The sequence below is a fragment of the Haemaphysalis longicornis genome, unplaced genomic scaffold, assembly GCF_048455015.1.
Source record: "Haemaphysalis longicornis isolate Haplotype H1 unplaced genomic scaffold, Haemaphysalis longicornis Haplotype H1 scaffold_1, whole genome shotgun sequence".
In the NCBI taxonomy this organism is placed as follows: domain Eukaryota; kingdom Metazoa; phylum Arthropoda; class Arachnida; order Ixodida; family Ixodidae; genus Haemaphysalis; species Haemaphysalis longicornis.
In genome coordinates, this window is record NW_027526203.1 from 62549667 (window position 1) to 62570886 (window position 21220).

The following is a 21220-nucleotide window of genomic DNA, read 5'->3' on the forward strand; positions in this document are numbered from 1 at the left end:
TGCCAGTCCAGTCAAGCGCCCTTCGCCCATTTGAGAGCGCATCCAGGTCTTCAAACGGCGTAAAGCGGAGAAAGACCTTTCGGCATTGGCAACACTCACAGGCAAGGTGGTAAGTATCTGCAGGAAGGTATGTATTAAGGGAAAGACTTCCCTGTCGCACATGCTCAGCGCCCCAACAGCAGTAGTTGGAATTTACGCTCCGTTTTCGGCCTCGCGCTTCAATTTCTGGTGCCATAAACGCAGCTCAGCGTGGCCTATCTTTGCGGTCGTTGATGCATTAGCATTTGTCGCCAAAAACGCGGAATATCTCTCAGCAATAGTTGCGAGAGATTTTTCGTCGTCGTCTTTTGTAGTGCGTGTCTGTGATGGCACAAGCATGAACAGTTCGTAAGCACTTTCCGTCTCGACTGTGAATCGCGCTTTCAAGTCGGTAAGCACATTGTCGAGTAATTGAATGTATACGGCCGTTCTGTAATAGCTCTCTGTGTCTAGCATAGGCGCGTTGCACCTGTGCGTCTATCTTTTATTTATACGTGGGGACGGAATCTCAGTTTCCGGATAATCCGCCAAATCGACGGCGTCTTTGTAGAGCTTGGAAAATGCTCTGGCAGAGTCCATTCTTCGGTTATCAAGAACCACAATGGTTTCTACCAACGCAGTCCTAGCTGTTCGGACGTCACCGCACTCTTTTTGGAACAGGCGACTAAGCGGAAGTGTACGGGTAAGCATATCTGCCAAGCAAGTAACTGCAACCAGGAATTAGCCGTCGCTGATAGCTGCTCGCAGTGTCGCAGCTTTCGCAGAGCTGTGCATTTCTGTCCAGCCGGAAATGATATCCAGAGCTTTCGCCACACTCCCGAGTGAATCTCGAAACCGGATAATGCTGTCGTGTCGTTCCACCCATCTTGTTTCGCAGAGGCCTTTAAGTTGGCTACCAAGAACGCTCTTCAGAACGACATTCCGTTTAGGGGACGCTGTGAAGAAGGAAATTACCTCCTTGATAACACCAACAGCGTTCCCAATGGACTGGACTCTTGATGATTTTGACAACGACAAGTTAGGCGCATGGTTGAAGCAAGGACAGTGCACAGCATTGGGTGCAGAACGCTTAATTTCAGATACAGCGCCACAAGCCTGAGAGACCATGACACTGCAGCCATCCGTACCTATACCAACGCACTTTTGAAGATCAAGTCCTAACGCCTTCAGAGCCTTAAAGGGACCCTGCAACACTCTTTGAGCAGTGCAAGTAAACCTGCGCGACGTTTAGATTACACTGCCAGGAATACCTGAGCCAAATATCACACGTGCACGTGAAGCGGTGAGCGCGCAAATCGATGTGAAAGACGCGGAAAAACCAACCGCTCTCTCTTCAGTTGTCCTCATTATGCAACCCCTGGAATGGCCTAAGGGACGTCCATAGGCCATGGCTGCCCGATCGGCGGTCACTGGTCAACTTCGCGGCTAGATTCTCCCATTTCCGTCGTCGTCATCGCTGTGTACGAACCTCTTCTATTCCTGAACCTGTAGGCACTGTTTTGCCGTTTCTTTTGTGTTTTGAGTGCGCGCGGAGTTTGAGTGATGAGCTCAATACTTCCCTTTCAACGGGACCACTCGACTACAAACGTTTATTGCTTCAAAAACGCCCTAGCAGCCCGACCGCGCATTTGCGACCAGGCACCCATGCCTGCTTTTTTGTGGCACCAGACCGGAAATAGGCCCCTCCGCGTTGCGGAGAAAAGAAGAAAACTACCCGGCATGTGATATATCGAAGGCCGGCGAAGAGTACGCCGCGAGCCGCCCCCCTCTCCGGGAGAGAGCGCGCAGCTTTCGTCGAGTTGTCCGCGGTCGAGTTGAGAGGGAACGATTATGCGCGATTTCTCATCGCGCGTAGTTTCGTTAATTGTGAACGGATTTTCATAATTCTTGTGGGAGGAGATTTCTAGGACAATATACTTTATCCCAAAATACATTACTAGTAGTCGATGGCAAGTGTTGCAGGGTCCCTTTAATAACCTGTTCTCCGAGCACCCTTCCTGTGAAAACAGGCTCACTTATACAGGTTCCGACATCCGGGCCACCTATGTCACTACGAATGTCTAGAAACTGCACAAAGTCCTCTCGAATTACGTTGTTGTGGACATATCGCAGAGCAAGGCATAACTGTGACAAATGGGCTGCGTCAGTGGTTTCACCGAACATTACACTGCACATGCCGGCTTCTTGTACCCATTGAATGATCCTAGCAAGGATATCCTCCCCACAGCCCTTGATCAGCTCATTATGAGTCGTTTTGCTCATATAAGTGGCCCGAGATGATGTGCTTACTAGATGCTTCTCAAGTTCCTTCTCACCACTGGAGACCGGAAGCGCAAAAGTTCACGAAAATTGCCCTCGTTAGCGACTGGCGAAGCCTCTTGTGAGCTGCCGAGGAGAATGCCATCGTCTCTGTGTCCACGCAGCGGTATGCCTTGACGGCCTAGAAATATGATGGATTCCACGATAGTTAGCAGGCGGTTTCTGTTGTCAGTTACTTAGAGAAGTCGCTGGTTGGAAACTTGGTTGGCGACATTTTTTTCTGGTGCATCAGCACACGCAAGAAAGTTTTTTCCGGCCTCCACTGCTTCCTTGTGGTATCTTGTGGCCTCATGCAGAGGAAGATCCCCATCTTTGCCTAGTAGCCTCGCAAATTTTTTGAGCGGCCTCGTCAGAAATTTTTGAAGACGAACCTTTTTTTGGTAGCCTCCTACGCTTCCCGTTGTGAACAATGCGCAGTATTTGCAATAGAGACCTCTCTGACTGTCCGACAGAACAAGCCAATTGAATTTTAACAAGTGTGAGTGGATCAAGTATCTCTTCTCGTCTATGCCGCCTTTATTGTGGACGGAGTGTGGGAAACTATAATTTTCTGGTGGCTGCCAATGGGACTCTAGCAAACGCCTCTTAGAGAAGTCGTCAACTTGCTTGTCCGCAAATGCGCACGGTATTTCCCTTTCGTGTTCGGCATTCCGCGCGCACTCGGAATTCGCATCATTCTCATCGAGGTGTAACAAAGAAGGGGCTGGAAATGATGTCTCGGGTTGGCTGTCTTGAACGGCAACTTGGAAGGCCTTCTTGGTCACTGGACTGAAAAAACTGTCGATAGTTCTAGAACTCGTTCGCTTCATGTTTCACAGTAGGCTATAACGAGGCAGAAAAAAGAGGTACGAATCGCGCTTAAAAGAGGTATGAATCCAATCAACGTTTAGTTCGAAATGGTTTCAGAAGCTTAGAAAAATGGTACCCATGAGTCTCAGCAAACGTAGACATTACCCATGTAGCACAAAAAGGCTTTTTATCCGAGGTCTGCTCGCACGCAACACTACAAAATTTTAGCAGGCAATGGGTACAACAAAAATTAAGACACAATTTGAAAACGCGATTTACGGGTGCAGTTCCAGTACGGCTCGCAGCAGACAGGTACCAGCATGTACCATTGTACCCACGTTTGGGCAGTTTGCACAGTTTTATCGGTATCAATGATCAAAACACCTACGAAAAATTTGAGAAGCTCTTTCTGACGTGTTACGATGGCGCAAAAGCTGTCGCGCATTAGCATCTCTCCTAGTCTTCGCCGTGAGACTACTAGTTCGGGTGCTCCGCTGACGGAAGCGCGCGAATGGCTATGGGCTCGCGTCGTGTCTATTTCGCACGTTCCTCAGCGTTCAATATGGCTCATCAAAGCAGCAATGAGCTTGTTATCACTACAGTGAAAAAGCGGCGATCCGCTGAGAAATAGTGACTAGGAACATCTACGCAGTCGTTTGTTGCAAGCACATTTGCGAGGATGACTGTCACAACCCCCTTGCCTGCTCGAGCACACAAGACGCGACGTAGGCATTTATTTCTGCAGGGAGGTCGTCCCGCGCGTATACACGTGCGCCGAAGTCGCTGGAGCTACTCAGAATTCTCACATGTACTATCGTGGTACATGGAAATACGAACAACGGATCGCGTGGCTTTCAGCACATGCCGCACATCCGGGCGAAAAGCGGCGTATCCGCAGTACGAAGTACTATGAACAAGTTATACGTGTGCACCCTTGGTATGAAAGATCGTCGGTCGGCGTGTGACCAGTTTGGTTTGTCTTCCGTCTGCGTGCGCCGACCGCTCACGCGAGCGTTATTTAGCTCCGTCGCTGCGCTGAGTGAAAACGGCACACACAGCTATATTCCTTTATTTTTTTATTTCGTGCCGAACTCGAAAAAGACGCTAGAAAGATTAGGCACAACCTTAGGCACAACGAGCCGAGAAAAAAACGAAATAACAACGATGGCAGGCAGAGCCAGTGCGTACACAGTGGAGCAATTGGGATTAAATTTAGCGTCAGCCCGTGCACTGGCGTCGGAAAAAAATTAAAAAAAAGCCAGACAAGCAATACCAAAGTCGGCCCGCGGAATCGACGAGCGTGGGCAGTACGCTATCTACAAAGCCGGCCGCGGTTTAAACACAGGGATTTACTCAGAAGCATGACACCAGACCAGACTACAGAGGGACAGACAACGCTTAACAAAAAAAAAAAAAAAAAAAAAAAACTCACGCGGACATGGTACACGGGCGCAGGCACTACGCGCGGGACGCAGTGCAATGGGAGCACGTGCGTGATAGGCGGCTAACGCAAGGCCTTAACTACACAAGGAAAAAATACAACAAATACACTAGAAAGGAACTACGAAAAAAATCGTACTGTAGGAGGAGGCCAACATCGTAACCCTAGGCATGGCTAGCCTTAACCGTAAGTTCAACGACGACGGCCTCACCGGGGCATTCGCTTAGGTTTTTCGGGGTCCGGGGTGCGGAGTCCAAGGTGGCCTTGAAGTCCACGATGACACACACGATCCCGGAGACGAGGCTTAACACGCAGCCGCTAACCCAGCATCGGACATCAGGAACCTAGCATCGGACATCGGACATCAGGAAGGGACTTGCACATTGTACGATCTCAAACCGACTGCCCATAGCTACTGCTCGGGCTTTCTTAAGAAGACCCCTCAGAGGTGGTGGTGCCACCGTGGTGGTGGTACAACTTTATTTCAATGCCAAGGATCGACCCCCTCTTCCTCAGAGGGCCGGGCGTGGCTACTCGGTTCTCGTTCGCTTTGACCCCATTGGACCTTTTCTCTTCTCGCTCTCGACTTCACCCCTCAAAACAACGCGCGCATGCGGCCGGGACAGCTGTCGTTCCCCCACTCCTGTCTCCTGCTGACGTCGCCTTCCCGGAATCAAGCAGGTGGCGGCCCGTGCTGGATATTCACGGTTCCTCCTGGCCCGCTGGCGTCGCCTTCGTGAAAGCGAGCTTCCTGGGCGATACGGAACGCCGCAGCCCCGTCACGATTCCCCTTTGAGGGGACTGTTGAATTAATTGTGTCACGCATAGCAAGGTAACCGAGAGGAAGAAGGGGACATGGCTCGAGGACGCTAGGGAAGAAAGAAGAAGACAACAAGGATTAGCGGACGCCATTGTAGTAGCCAATAGTTCGAATTCAGTCTAATGTAAAATACACCAATTACTCCTGTTTTCATGGTGTTGGACTCAATTATCGGACAGGGAAAACCACGGACAGACAAGAAAACACCAACTTCGGCGCAGCAAAACGCCGTCGGCGCACGCTTCCTGTCGGGGAACCAGCTTGCTCTCCACACTCTTTGAGCTCGCTCGCGCAAGGCAAATCGCAGCCGGGGGCACGCGTCCTTACTATACGCCCAACAAAAAGTTAGAAGCGAGGGGTGCTTTGCTCGCCGCGTACAGCGATGGCCCTCGCGTCCCCCTCCATGGTCTAAAAAATTAGACGTGCCGAAAAATTGGTGTCCATGGGGGTGTAACGGGGGGGGAGGGGGGCGATCGCCCAACCCCCCCGCCCCTCTTGGATCCGCCACTGCGATGGAGGACCTTAAAGTGAAAGTGAAGGAACTCATCGAAATTTCCGAGGAGCTAAGGCACTTGCTGAGACGTCCGATAGAGGGCCGTACGGGTCCAAAGATCGCGCTTATGTGGCGCCTCGGGTTCAATGATCTGGGTAGAATGCTCAGAATCATGGGAGGCCTTGGAGGTGGTTTCCGATCGCTACGCGCTCGGTGCGCGAGATATCGAGGTTTCGCGGGAAAGTGTGGACAGCGAGGCTAGCCAGACGAAGCCGCTAGAGCCCCCGGAAACAGGAGGTGTTCCTTCGGGTGCGAGCTCTAACTCTGGGGATGTTGTGGCAAAACCTGCGAGCGGGACACGAAAGACGCGCGAGCAACGAAGCCTGAGCGGCGAGCGGACCGAAAGCTCTGGCAGTAGCTTAGTGGAGCCGCCGACGGCCGAAGCGCGTAGCGTCATCCCCATCGGAGGGGAAACCCGGGTGGCCGAGCGTTGCGAGGCGATCTCGATGTTGTCCCCAGTTCTCGATGGCTTGCTTGAAAGCAAGGTGGGCTACTTTCACCCGCACTCCAACCCAGTGGAGCAAGGGTACCCAGGGCGAAAGCGAAAGTTGAGAGCCCTCTGTTTAGGGCGAAAAGTCGATTGGGAGGCATGCGTGCCGGCCGCTATGTTGGCCTTGAAGTCAGCTCCGCGCGAGATTACGGCCGTGAGCCGTGCGAGGCTGGTATATGACCGGGGAAAGAGAACGCGTTGCGAGTGATGAAACTAGCCTTGGGGAAGAGCTAGGTCTAACACTGCGTTCGTTCCCCCGTTCGGAACGCTCTGTCTCGTCATGTTGAGCTTCGATGTCAAAAGCGCGCCATGTGGCCTCTCGAAACGTGGCCTGTCGGAGTACGCGCTCCTTTGCCTCGACGATGTCGCCAGCCTTTCTAGCACTTAGGAGGAGCATGTAAAGCACTTAGAGTCGGGCTGAGCAGGCTCAAAGAAGTAGGCGTAAGAGTCAAACCGTGTCGTGTCACTTAGGTTGCGCCGAAGTGACGTAATTAAGGCAGGTGGTTGTGGTAGCGCGGCCGATGCAGACCATCCGAAATCAAAGTAGGTGTAGTCGTGAACTATCGCCGACCAACCACTAAGTCAGAGATAAGGGCTTATTTGGGTTTGACTAGACATTATTAAATAGGGATAAAATAGTCACAGGAGCCGAGGAGTTCTATAGGGATCTGTACAGTAGCCGGGATATCCAGGATAATGCCGAACGAGACAGTAGCTCAGAGGAGATAGACATCCCACCAGTAGCGACCGAAGAAGTAATGAATGCTTTGAAAGAAATGAAAGGGGCAAAGCACCTGGAGAGGATCAGATAACAGCAGACCTCTTGAAGGATGGCGGAGAAATTGTACTTGAAAGAATGGCAAACCTGTATACGCAATGCCTAAGGACCGCAAGTGTACCGGAATCTTGGAAGAACGCGACGATCATCCTAATCCTTAAGAAAGGGGACATGAAGGACTTGAAAAATTACAGGCCGATCAGCTTACTGTCAGTCGTCTGCAAGGTACTTACCAAGGTAATCGCTAACAGAATTTCTGCAACCTTCGATTTCAGTCAACCTAAAGAACAAGCAGGGTTCCGTAAAGGCTATTCAACAATGGACCATATTCACGCGATCAATCAGGTGATAGAGAAGTGGGATGAGTACACTGAACCCCTATATATAGCCTTCATAGATTATGAGAAAGCATTTGACTCGGTCGAAACCTCAGCAGTCATTCAGGCATTACAGAACCAGGGTGTAGATGAGGATTATGTAAGAATACAAGAGAATATCTACAATGGGTCCACAGCTACCATCATCACCCATAAGGAGAGCAGTAAAATACCTGTAAGGAAGGGTGTGAAACAAGGAGACAATCTCTCCAATGTTATTCACAGCATGTTTACAAGAAGTATTCAGAACATTGGATTGGGAACAGGAGGGAGTAAGGGTTAATGGAGAATACAGATTTGCTGATGACGTTGCCTTGTTAAGTAACTCGGGGAGGAATTGCAAAGCATGCTTACCGCACTGGACAAATAGAGTAGAACCGTGGGCCTGGAAATTAATTTGCAGAAAACTAAATAATCGTCAATAACCTCGGGACAGCACAGCGGTTTGAGATAGGTGGCGAGGACGTGGAAGTAGTAAGCGAATATATCTACTTAGGCCAAGTTGTGGCCCCGGATCCCAACCATGAGGCAGAGATAATTCGAAGGATAAGAATGGGGTGGAGTGCATTCGGCAATTCGGCAGGCATTCTCAGATAATGAATGGCAGCCTACCATTGTCCCTGAAGAAGAAAGTGTATGACAGCTGCATCTTACCGGTACCAGAGTCCTTCAAGGACTCTGCCGGTACTCACCTACGGGGCAGAAACTTGGAGGCTCACTAAGAGGGTTCAACTTAAATTGAGGACGACTCAACGTGCAATGGAGCGGAAAATGATAGGTGTAACATTAAGGGACAAAAAGAGGGCGGTGTGGGTCAGGGAACAAACACGTGCTAAGGACATATTAGTAGAGATTAAGAAAAATAAATGGACATCGGCAGGGCATGTAATGCGAAGGCAAAATAAATGTTGGTCATTGAGAGTAACAGAGTGGATCCCTAGAGAAGGCAAGCGTTGCAGGGGGCAGCAGAAAGTTAGATGGGCAGATGAGATCAAGAAGTTTGCGGGGATAAATTGGTCACATTTGGCACAGGACCGAGGTTATTGGAGAATAATGGGAGAGGCCTTTGCCCTGCAGTGGGCGTAAATGGGAAGGTGAAGATGATGAGACATAATCAGGCTCGTGTCAAAGATTACTCCACTATGGCTAGTCCTTTAACTGACGCTCTTAGAAAGACTGAGCCAATAAAGGTAGAATGGGACAGAAAGGAGGGCTCGCTCAAACGAGCCTTGAGCGGGGAGCCAGTTCTAAGGCCCCGACTTTTCGAAAGGTTCATTATTCAGTTCGATGCGAGCGATCGTGGCATGGGAGCTGTACTATGCCAAGAGGACGCGAACGGCCGGGAACGACCAGTTTTGTACTTCAGCCGCAAACTAACTTGCAGGGAAGAGGCTTACAGTACATCCGAAAAGGAATGTGCCTGCGTCGTTCCCAACACTGGCCATCCGAAGGCAGTCACCGGTGTTGTGAAGTTGTCTTGCTCCGTCCGCTATCGACGCGGCGCCGAGCAGAGCGATGAACTTCTCGAGCCGACGAAGAGTTGAAGCAACATTTACGTAGGCACCGGATAGCGCCCAGAGGGCGACACGGAGCCCGTGGCGCCAAGCGCCAACTTCGGTGTATGCGCGCAAAACTTGGTCGGTCCCCGTAAGCCAGTGCGTTCCAGGCTCTGGCGCACTCCTCTTTGCAGCGCAGATGAATCTATTTTGTATTTAAAACGAAGTACGAGATTGTACAGTGATTCAGCCACACAGTGCAGGTGTGAATGAAGAAGGATTTATTCGGTTGAACTCGCGTATGGGAAGGCAACTAAAGGCCGTATGGGCGTTACGCCAAGAGGAGAAACGCTTGTACAGCCGACCTGCGAACACAACTTTCGCAAAATCTGCATGATTTACTTCTAAAGAAAACTTAATTTATATTCTTAACCCCACAAAGGAGGAGGTTTTCTCTGCAAATATATCACACGTTGCGCGATGTTTCTGCGCGGGGTATTTCAGCTATGTAAGTGACCTGCACCTGTGACTGCGTAACTACTAACTGGACCACATGGGTATTACGCATCGGTCTTTTATTCGAATGTGATGCTCCATACATGTAACAATTTAAAATTCACCTTTGTGTTGGTGTATAGCGGAAGTGCTGACATCAATTAGTGCAATGTACGACGGAATACGAACTCTCGAGGACTTTCCAGTCCACGAGACTTCGTATTCGGTGCAATGGCGATTTTGAATCCGTGACTTCGGGTAAACATCAGCGATTTATTACAAGAGCTGAACGTGTCATCTGCTTTTCATGTATCGTCGTTCGGTTCTGCAGGAGCAATGTCAGACAGATAAAATCCCCCTTTCCAGCCTCACAGATAAAGAAAAATGGATAGCTTTCGGTGTAAGTTGCAACCCCCCCCCCCAAAAAAAAAAAAAAAAAAAAAACTTGATGGGCTTCCAGGTGTAACGAAGCGCGCCAGCGGTGTAAAAACACGCCCTGAAAAAAGAAACTGTCACGAGAAGGCTACTGTCTTTCATTTCATGTACCTTCCAATGTGCGAGGAGGGGTAAGAAGAACATCTAATAGGCATATTGGAATAAGTTTCAGAATGTTTATATTCGGTGATTTTTGTATCTCTGCGCTAACGGGTCCGGCCTAAGACCTCTGTTAAGAAGGGATAGTAGCGATTTTATTACCGTAACACCTCTGCAGAAAAAGGCAAGGGAAAAAAATTTAGTTCCCTGTGCGGAGTGACCGAAATAACAACGGGTGGGGTAGATAAAATTTCTCCTCCTTCCTCACCCCCCCCCCTACTCAAACACGAAAATTTCGTCCTGAGTTCATGTATTTCCAACATTTATTTCTGCACGTCTTATCTGTATTTTTCTTAGCTTTTCAGCGGCTTAGACAACCATTTCATAGTTTTTTTGCAAGAAGAGACTATAATTTTATGCTATGTGACAGCTGACGAAATATTTGGGAACGTCATTGCCTTAGGCGCCCGCCCCATATGTGCTACATGTATTTAATACGGCGATGTAAGCACATGAAATATTAGGTGAGCAGAGTAGAACCGCGCAGTGATAAACTAGACTGTTATAAGTGTGTTTGGGGGCACTCGTTGTGAATAAAAATGCGCACTTATGTGTATATACCGCCTGCTAACCAGACTGCTAGGAAGCTGCTCGTACATTACAGCAGCCTGTAATCCACTCGCTTACAGTTGGCTTTTGAAGATTCTGTAACCACCGCTTCCCATCTTAAAAATAAGAAAAGAAGAGGATAAGAAAATCCGTGGGAGAACGCTTAGCCTTGATTACAATCTTCTCTACGTATCGGCAGCAAGACGACAGCGTTCTATCATCACGCAGTTTCATTTGGAGGCTTTCCCCTTACGATATAACATTTATGCGTGACTTCATTGCATTTTAGTAGATATGCACTCAAACAACGTCATTGCACACGTTTTTTAATGACGTCTTTGTTTCTGCTTTCTACGGGTTATAAACCTTGCGACAGAAATGGGGGAATTTATGGTGGAGGGGGAGGGGGGCCGCTGTTCACGTCTCCGAGGTGGGGTGGTCCCGACGTCGGCTGTACAAAGAAACGGCCGGGTCCTCTCTCGTTCTGAAAATATCAAAGAAAAGCCCGCCAGAGCCAGAGTGCGTCCGATGGTCCAACGTGCGATGGTGGATCTATCCACTCCTTGAGTGTTCCAGGTCGGTGTACACCGAGAGACTGAAGTGCAGTCTCCCGTTTTTGCAAAGGTGCGTTCGCAAGCGCTGAGGGCGGTCGGCGTGGCGGGATCGACCCAGAGGTGCACGGGTCTGCCGCGGCTGGAGCTGTGCTCGCCGAGCAAACTTCGCTGTCCGGAGCCTATACAGTATGAACAGCGTTACATGGCTCGCACAAAGGCGAGAGCACGTCTAAACTCGGTGCCTCCGAAAAGTGCCGCGCTCGCTGTGCTTTCGGGCGTGTTTTATACCATCGGGAGTCTGTTGCAACCGGGAGCGGTTTGAATCGCTCCAATCAGGATTCTCGCTGGCCGAAGTTTGAATCTGATGAATGGAGGCGACGCGGTTGCGTCAGCCGAGCCCCCCCTAACGGGGAAAGGGAAGGCGACTGAGCGGCACCATCTCTAGACATGTAGCGCCGTGTCTGCCGCGGGCAGTTCGTCCGAGGCATGATTCGGTTCAGTCGTTGAGAAGGGAAAACGAGAAGCGACTCTGCGGCGCCTTATATTGAGGCACGCCTGCCGCGGGCGGATTGAAAGAGGCGCGAATCGGCTCTGCCGTCACGCGTCGCCAGATGAAGCGAATTTGGGCTGGGCGCTCTGGCAAAACAGTACCCCCGGCGCCAGACAATGCGCCAGGAAGACGAGCTGCTCCCTCGTGGCTCGGATGCCGGGCGTGCTCGTTCGCCAGGCTCATCCAAGTTCACCTCCGGTGCTCCAAGAAAAGGGGGTGGTTCCACGCTCCCTTCTACGAACAGGTACCACCTGCAAGGTCCGGATCACAGGTACGTCGCCGTGCTGCCCACGGGTGTCGACCAGCTTCGCCCGGCTCTTCCGGTCTTGTTACTCAGCACCGGTCACTCATCGTTCCGCAGCTTGCAAAGAACCGACAACAACAGGCAACACCCAGCGCTAGCAAGTACCCTCTGTTTTCAGTCAAAACACCACACTCCAAAAACGTGATAAACTCTCCTAGCTAAGTGTCTGTCCCCAATTTGGACCCTGTACGCCCAGAGGCCCACGCGTCGGGACGCAAGAATCTTAAGTGAGAACTCAAACTTTGTGTAAAACATAACACGCGACATGAAATGATCGTAACTACGGTTGATTACTTGAAATCACGTGGTGCGGAAACAATCAACTGAGGCAGCAAATGAGGGCAATAATTTTGCTCCCACATACCTGCTAGGCTAAAAGCTATTCACGAAGAGATGAAGCAGAAGTCACGGGGTGGACGAAGGCAGCATTATTTAGAACGCACGGCTTAGTGCGTCTGCATTAGCGTTCAACTTTCCTTTTTTATAGCAAATGACAAAATTGTGCTGCTTGAGTATGTTACCCCACATTAGCAAACGACTGCTTTTACATGACATGTTATTTAGCCAGGTCAGCGGGCAATGCTCAGTGTCTACAACAAACTGGGAACTGGCTAAATAGCAGGCCAACTTCTGCGCTGCCCTCATGACGCAGCCACATTCCTTTTCGGATGTACTGTACGCCTGTTCACTGAAAGTTAGCTTGCGGCTTAAGTACAAAACTGGTCATTCCCGGCCGTTCGCGTCCTCTTGGCATAGTACACCTCCCATGCCACGATCGCTCGCATCGCACTGAATCACGAAACCCTTTGAAAAGTCGGGGCCAATAGAACTGGCTCCTCGCTCAGGGCTCGTTTCAGTGTTTAAAACGCGTCCTCCTTCTTTGTTTCCCACTCCACCTTTACTGGCTCAATCTTTCTAATAGCGTCACTTAAGCAATTGTGTAGTAATCTTTCACATAATGGTGGTAATAGCCAGCCAAACCCCCCAAAAAAGCCCTTATCTCGGACTTAGTGGTTCGTCGGCGGTAGTTCACGACTGCGGCTACTTTGATTTCTGACTCATGATGGAAAAACAGCTCAAAGACGACGAACTAGAAAAATAAGGGAGGCAGGACACGCGCTGACAGCGTGTCCTGTCTCCTTCCTATTTCTAGTTCGTCGTCTTTGAGCTGTTTTTCCATCATGAACAAGTACCAAGTAGCCCAGTTGACAGTCCTTCTATTAATTTCTGATGGTGCGTCGGCCGGGCTACGACCACATGCGCTAGATACGTCTTCGGCGCATACTATGTGACCTTCCACGTTTTGACTTTACGCCTGCTTCTTTGAGCCTGCTCAGCATGACTCTAAGGGCTCTACAAGCTCCTACCATGTCTTACAAAAGATGGCGACATCGTCGAGGTAAAGGAGCACGTACTCGGACAGGCCACGAAAAACGTGATCCATTAGTTTCGACAAGCAATTCGGTGCGTTTTTGAGACCGAAGCTCAACATGACGACGGGACGGACTGTTCCGAAAGGGGAAACGAACGCAGCGTTCGAACTAGCTCTACGTCCTAGGCTCGTTTCGTCATTTCAAACGCGTTCTCTTTCCCCGGTCACATACAATCTTCCTGGGGCTGACGCCCGTAATCTCGTGTGGAGCTGACTTCAAAGCGAACATAGCGGCAGGCACGCATGCCTCCCAACCGCGGTTTCCCTCAAAGCAGAGGACTCTCAACCTTCGCTTTCGCACTGAGTGCGTTCGCTCTACTGGGTTGGAATGCGGGTGAAAGTTTGAGCTATGCACTACCTTGATTGCACGCCTTCACTTCGCTTTCTAGAGCGCTGGGTACTCTTCCCGTCACTGAAATGGTAGGAATGGCTCCTTCATTGCGTTGTATGGAGCATAATCCCGGTAGTTTCCCATGACCTCGAATACACGTGGGAATCCGTCGAGCGCTGAGCACTGAGCTACAGTCGTTTGCTCCGGCTGAATTTTCGTGAGAAGGTTAAGAAGCTCCCAAGCGTTGGCTCCTAAAATTGGATTGAGAGGTTGCTTGACTACCAGTCACTTCAAAATGCATGAGGCTGCCCTATTTGCGCAGTTGAGTTCGCCCTCAGCATCGATAGGATGCTCTAGTCGGCTATATGTGATTACTTTCGCACTTGTTCTTCTAATTTCTGGTAGCGCCTCCCATTCCTTTATCAAATGCATTGGAATCACGTTCACGGATGAGCCAGTGTCGAGCGTGAACTACACGTCATAGCCATTGACGGAACGGAAATCTTCTCCATGCACTCAGACGAGGAGTTTACGTTAAGGAGATCGAGGCTCTCCGAAAACACCTCTTGTTGGTTGTGTTGTTCCTCAATATCCCCGAGTAACCCTACTCTTTGGCGTGAGGTATTGTTGTTTCGCTGCCCTTATCTACACAAGCTGGCAAAATGTCCAAATTTGCCACAGTTGTAGCCAGTTACGTGCGGAGGCTGGATCTTCCCGCGGTTTGTGTGTCGTTCCACAGTGCGAGCCCTTCTGTTGGGGTTTCGGCTGTTTAGGATGGGCTGCTTTCGGAGCTGTTTGTTTTGGTTGTTGCTGGTTACCTTTCTGCCTCTCTGTATGACTTACACATGCAGTTTAGGCTCTTCTAGATCTCTTGCATGCTTCTGGAAATTTCCGCTGCCCTGCACGTAGCTACTATTATGTATATAGAGCGTGAGGTCTCTCTCGCGAAGTAGTCGCTCCCTGGGTGCTTCGTCTCTTATTTCTACTCCGACACGGTCGCTAATGAGCCGTTCTGTTTTCTCTCCAAAGTCGCATTTCTCAGCTTGCCTTCAAACGACTGCCAAGAAATCGTCGAAGCCCTGGCTTTCTTTTTGTTTCTTGCAGTTGAAGGCAGCAGACGCTTCTACTACGTTTTCGTATGACTTGTAGAGCGCGTCGAACTGCTTGAGGAAGTGCGTAACCTGATCCTGAGGCTGCACAGGGTCGGCGCTCGGTGGCTGAGGGGGGAAATGTCGGCGCGATGCGGCGGAAGTGGGGCCCCAATAGGGGACGAGCAGCGCTGTTCGGGTGGTGTTAGGCTTGGTGGTGTGCTCACATACTTACTCGTAGATGTTGTACGCGTCTTTCGAATCTTCCCAGATTTATTGAGGGCTGTCGCCTGGCTCGAAGTTTGCAGGATGTTGTATGAAAGCAGTGACCATAGTTGCAGGCTGCGGTTTACTTCTTACACCATGTAATGTACACTATTGTTGTGAGAGGCCAAGAGAGACAAGATCAGCCCGGTCGAGAACAAGAGTGGAACTGTTTATTTTGGGATGAAAGTTGCGGACGCAGGTTGCACTGGCTGGAGTTCTCTGGATGCAGAGAATGAGAATGACAACAGTATAGGTGTCCTGTGTATGCAGGCACACAAGCTATTTAGGTGTCCAAGCATTATTCATAAGTGAAACCAAGTCATTGGTGCTTTTATTGCATAGCCTTTTGTGGCTGGTAACGTGGCATTCTGGGGATTCAGGTGAAACCTTCTTAGCCTTCGTCATTTTGCTGGTGCTGAACGTCTAGTGACATGAGGTGGCTTTTTATACTGAGAGAAGATCATGTAAGTAAAGACGGTTGTGGTTCGTTTCCCCAAAGTCCGGTGTCGATGAGGAACCCAATCGCCCGGGCTCCGGTTGATTTGGCAGGAGGCTGGATGGGCGATGGTGTTGAAGTTCTTGGAGACGGCGGTCGAATTGACGAAGTCAAGGCGTTGGGGTTGATTAAATGAAACGAAGAGTTTATATACAGCTTTTCCAGTAGGAAAACTGGGTACATGAGTAATAGAAAGAAAAACTTCAAACTTCACCTAGACGCTAGCTCCTCAACTTCGTCTAACTCTCCTATTCTCGGAGCGTACACAAACCGCTCGAGAAATGACGGCCGAGACTGTCTCGCCGCAAGATCCGTCTAGTTGCCCAGTACGGCGCTGTACCCTAAACCTCCGATGCGATCTTAACCTCTACCCTAGGGGGCTCACAAATCCTAACCTAGCTTTAATGGTCGAGACTCCTTTTCCCGCCGGGAACTGCCCAGCTCAGCGCTCAGACAAGAGTGATTTCTAATGGCCAAGTTCGGCCTTATAACACCTCGAGATCACACTCTCTCGGGAACGCCCCTGTAGTGTTCGTACACGCGTAAGGGAGTGCCCAAATTCACGTAGACAGCTGTCACTCAGCGCGCTACGGAATATTCAATGAGGCGCCGCCATCTTTGGGTCAACGGCACGCTCGCGGACGAGCAGGTGCGCGTGACCCCGCGGGGTGAGAGCGAAAGGCGGCGACAGTGTACTGTGCGGACCGGGGCACGTTAACAATGGTGTCTCGCGCCGCGCGTGCTTCGACGCCGGTAATTCCACCACCTCCGCGCGTCACGTCGACGGTTCTCGGAATTCGGTGGCGCCGTCTGCTTTCTCAATGGGGGATCATCCCCGCGGCATTCGGTGGGCCAGACAATCCGTCTCCCGTGCGCGCCATGATGAATTGGCGACGGCTGCGGCGTGGAGTCCCCAGTGCTGGACCCCTAGACAGAGAGGCGGGTTCTCAAGCGCAGCCCGGGCGCTTGGCCGCTGATCTCATAAGTGGACCTTACAATGTATATGTGAGCAAAATCTTTTGAATTACTGCCACTGCTGGTACAATTCATGTAAAAATAGTTTAGCACACGTGCTGGCTTAAAAACTTCAAGCAATGACACAAGTATTAAAATAAGAATTAGTGTATTCTTGCTAAGAATTTATCAACAGATTAGCATTTAAGGAAATTAAAAATGGGCTAAATATCAGCATCGAAGAGAGTCAAACGAAACATAAGCAAAAAGGGATATTTAAAAAAAATGCAATGTTTATATGTTGTATTCTGATATCAACTTGCTTTTTTCTTTCTTTCCAGCCTCCACATGTTCCAAGTTTGCTGTGCCACAGCAGCTAATCAAGGCGACCCTCTTGTCCGTAGTGTCACGGGAAATCAAGGCTCAGTCAGTCAGCTGCATAGATCTGTCTCAAAATTAAATCGGTCGTGAGTCGCTGAGTTTTGTCTCTGCTTATACATTTCAGCAGCTTTGACTGGCAGCACTTTCAGCTAGCTGTCGCTGTCTGACTAAATTTATGTGTGACCATTACTGCTGCCCATTTACATCTTGTGACACTGCCAAAAATGTCCCTATTTTGCCCAATGACACTTTGCAGCAAAGCGTAAAATGTGGACTTATGTATCACTTTGCTGACCTAAAATGTTCACATAGTTTAAGAAACGCATTACAAAAATGGCAAGAATACGTCAGGAAGTACGCAGAAATAAATGCAGAAGCTCCGTAAGAATACGTCATGAAGTACGTAAGACGTCATCATGAAAGCCATAGAAGTGCATCAAGAAGTACACATAAACCTACTTAAAAAGGCTTCAAAAATACATCAGAAGTTCTACAGAAAATCACTCGTCAAACTCTCTACAGAAACTCCATGAGAAGTGCATCAAGAAGTACGCATAAATCTACTTAAAAAGGCTGCAAAATACATCATAAGTTCTACAGAAAATCACTCGTCACACTCTCTACAGAAACTCCGTGGCCAAATACTTGTTGAAACACGTCAAGAGCTCGTCAAAAAAATTCTTCACAAACGCTACAAAATCTCTATACAAGAGGAATACAAAACCCTACAGAAATACGTCAAAAACACAACAGGGTTTTTTGTGAGGGCACCCTGCGCGGACTCCGCGATTGCCGCCTTTTAGATAATGTAAATAGATCATTCTCACATACCGTGATTTGTGTAACCTTCATCCTGCCGCTGCGTAAGAATGTATACATTGAACAGCGCCCTTACTGTTCAATTTCGTGTATGTATGGCTACAGATCACAACTATACCTGAACAGATGAGCAAGCAATGTTATTCTACAAACTTGAAGCCAATTTCCAAGTTACACGTACCCGCCTTAAACTTTCGAAGAACGCCGTTTCGTGACGCGTAGACAGATTTCACGCTCTGGAAAAACATTCACAAGCGGTACCTTGACCTTCAGGGGCACCTCGGTCTCGCTACAGACGCCGAATTCGAACTTTCTGATGAGCTTAGACAGGACAGCCTTGACCTCCAGCACTGCCAAGCGCTTTCCAATGCACTCGCGCGGACCGATGCCAAAGACGACACGGGATGCATCGAGCTGATACCCCTCAAGCCGCTCTCTGAACCTGTCCGGATCGAAACAGTACGGCTCGGACCACAGGTCAGGGTCGTGAAGTACGTTCCACGTGGGTAGCACGACGTGTGCTTTAGTAGGAATCACATGACCTGTAGCCAGAGGAACGTCCCTGCTACATGTGCGACTTGTGACCATTACGAGGGGAGGGTAAAGCCTGAGGGTTTCTTTGATGACCGCGTCTAATCGGTTCAGAACCTTCAGGTCCTCATATGTAAGCGCTTCCTGGACGGGAAATGAAGCCATGAGCTCTCTGTAGAGTCGCCACTGCTCTTCGGGGTGTGTGGCCAACTCGTAGAGGGTGAACGCAAGTGTGGCAGATGTAGACTCGAAGCCAGACACCAGAAATAGAAAGCAGTTCGATACAATGTGCGTATCTGTCACGAAGCCGGTGTTTAGCTTGGTCTTGAACGGCATTTCCGCGCCTGTTGTCACTTCCTTCTCAATGTTGGTGGTAGGGGTAGGTTTCCTGCGGGCCTTCAACAAGAGCTGAACAATGTCGGGCACTTTGGCGGACGCTTTCTTGCGTGACTCGACAAGCTGCCGCAGATGTTCCTGGAGGCGTGCAAATAGTTTGCCGTAGCTGAGGAATGGGAAGATTCGTGACAGCACAGCCCCGAGGGAAGGAACGAGGACGCACACGTCACTGATGAAGTTGCCCGAATCGATTAGAATCTTCAGGAGGGTTTTGATGATGGGGTCTTCCGTGTTCCTCTGGCTATCACTCTGTTGAAAGAAAAATACGAAAATAGGTTGGACACTGCCAGATTACGCATTTAAAAACACGAAGCACAGCTTACTCTATCCGGTATTAAATAAGCGTAACTCGCCTTTGACTTGTTGCTCAATAATGCGAAAAACACGTTTTACTGTAATACAGTAAACTGTTTATATGAACGGAGTGATGCGGAGAAACGTTATGTCATGGGTAGAGAGACATTATAATGCAGCTAGAGATACGTGAACATTTGAGATAAAAAACCTCCACATTACAGGAAGGAGATTCATATAAATTAATTGTAACCACTAGTAACGAAGGAGCTAAAGTACATTATTACACACCGTTCACAACTTCGGTGTATTCTTGTATTTCCTCATATTTTGAACTGAAACATCACTTTAGGTGTTGTGAATCTAGCCTCTAATTTGGCCCGTGGGATTTAGATTTGTAGGGAGATTTTAATATCACCTGTACAAAATTCAGGAAGTGCAGCACGTGCAGCATTCTGCTGAAATGCTGTCGGTTCGTAATACCCCTTACCAATTACCCCTTCCCTCTCCAATTTCCCCTCCTTCCTCTAGTTCAATCTGCAAGCCCTACACACCCTCGACCCCCCTCCCTTTGAAAGTGAAATTAACGCCGTACCTTTCGAACCCACCGCGGTGCCTCAGTGGCTATGCGTTGTGCTGCTGAGCACAAAAACACGCGTTCGATCCCGGTCGCGGCGGCTGCTTTCCGGAAAGGCAATTGGTCGAGATTTAGGCGCACGTTAAAGATTCCCGGGTTGTCCAGTTTAATCCGGAGCCCTCCACTACGGCGTGCCTCATAGTACAAGGTGTGGCTTCGGTGCGTTAGACCACACAATCAATCAGAAAGGCCGTGCGAAGACGGTTAGGCGGATACTGACAGACCAAACACTCGTCAGTGTGCAGGTCAAATTATCGCGGGCATTTTCCTCTTCATTAACACTCCATTGTCTTTTACTTATACTACCCTCCTGAAATAATCAATATCATTGCGCAAACTGGGAGCGAAGGCTATTGTTACACGTAGCTTTATCCCATGGTGAAAAACAGGGCTAAGATTCGCTAGGTTTGATTCGCGATTCCAGACTTCCGTTTTCATCCCTAGCAGCCCCGCCTTCGGCTGTTCCCCCTATTACGCCATATATAATGGTGGAGGTAGTGGGTAATTTGAAATCGCTACCTTCAAACTTGAATTTCGCCTTTCGGCCCTGGTGTCGTCATTTCACGACACCACACATAACCTCTGGCGTGTTGAGAAAAAAACAAACAAAACTGCCACTTTTTTGTGCAAGTGTTCTGCAAGGATGCCTCTTGCGATAGACATCACCACTGTTCGTGTTCGTGGGGCTCCCGATATATACAATAAAAGGCTTCAGTGGACACAAGGTATGACTGCGGGGCGGGTAGTCCAGTTTTGTCCAAATGTCTGTAAATCTGCAAATACTTGCACTACCAGCATATTTTAAATGCAGAGCATTTCAGTAACTCACGATGCCACCCGCGTTGACGTCCGTAGTCCGCACCGTCCCCTCCCTACTATATAAAAAAAATATTATCCGGCCCCCGGTTTCGATCCCTCGACCCTGCGGGCGGAACGCAATGTACATGGTGCTCTACCCACTGCGCCACAAAGCCGACACAGAATGGGACGCTACGAACGCGCCTTATATCGTTGACTCATTCAAATTACTGCTGACGAGCGCTCTGTCTTCAGCAGTTGCCACAAGTGCAACAACATTAACGTAACGCAAACTACTTAACGTCGTGCGCCCCCGGAAATGCTCTGCATTTGACCGTGCCCCTCGCGAGGGGGATGTTTCACTGCGTCCTCTCTCGGTCGCGGGACCCGTGGCGCCATCTGGCGGAGGCGCGGCACAACTCGTAGCACTTTGAAAAGATGCGGCGCCAGCCAGCTGTGTGTGTGCGTGCCGCACTTGTACAAATGGCGAGTGCACTGGCTTTTTCCCTGCAAGCTATGGCGGTGTACCGTTAAGAAAACAAGAAAATATTGTTTTATACACGAAAGAAATATTTTAATTCACTAGTGACACAATTAATTGTCATGTCCGTAAATTAATAAATACTTGCACTATCAGCTCAATCTTTC

The 21220-nt window shown here is 49.5% G+C and overlaps 1 protein-coding gene across 1 annotated transcript in view; it reads right to left on the reverse strand.

Annotated features, from left to right (window-relative positions):
- Window positions 1-15420: 15420 nt before the first annotated feature.
- The window catches only part of LOC144176720 (cytochrome P450 3A5-like), a 109255-nt gene continuing 103455 nt past the window's right edge, over window positions 15421-21220 (reverse strand). Inside the window, exon 5 of the mRNA XM_077705226.1 lies at window positions 15421-19092. Within this exon, the coding sequence (XP_077561352.1) occupies window positions 18103-19092 (990 nt within the window). The 3' untranslated portion in view covers window positions 15421-18102. The remainder of the gene's footprint in view (window positions 19093-21220) is intronic.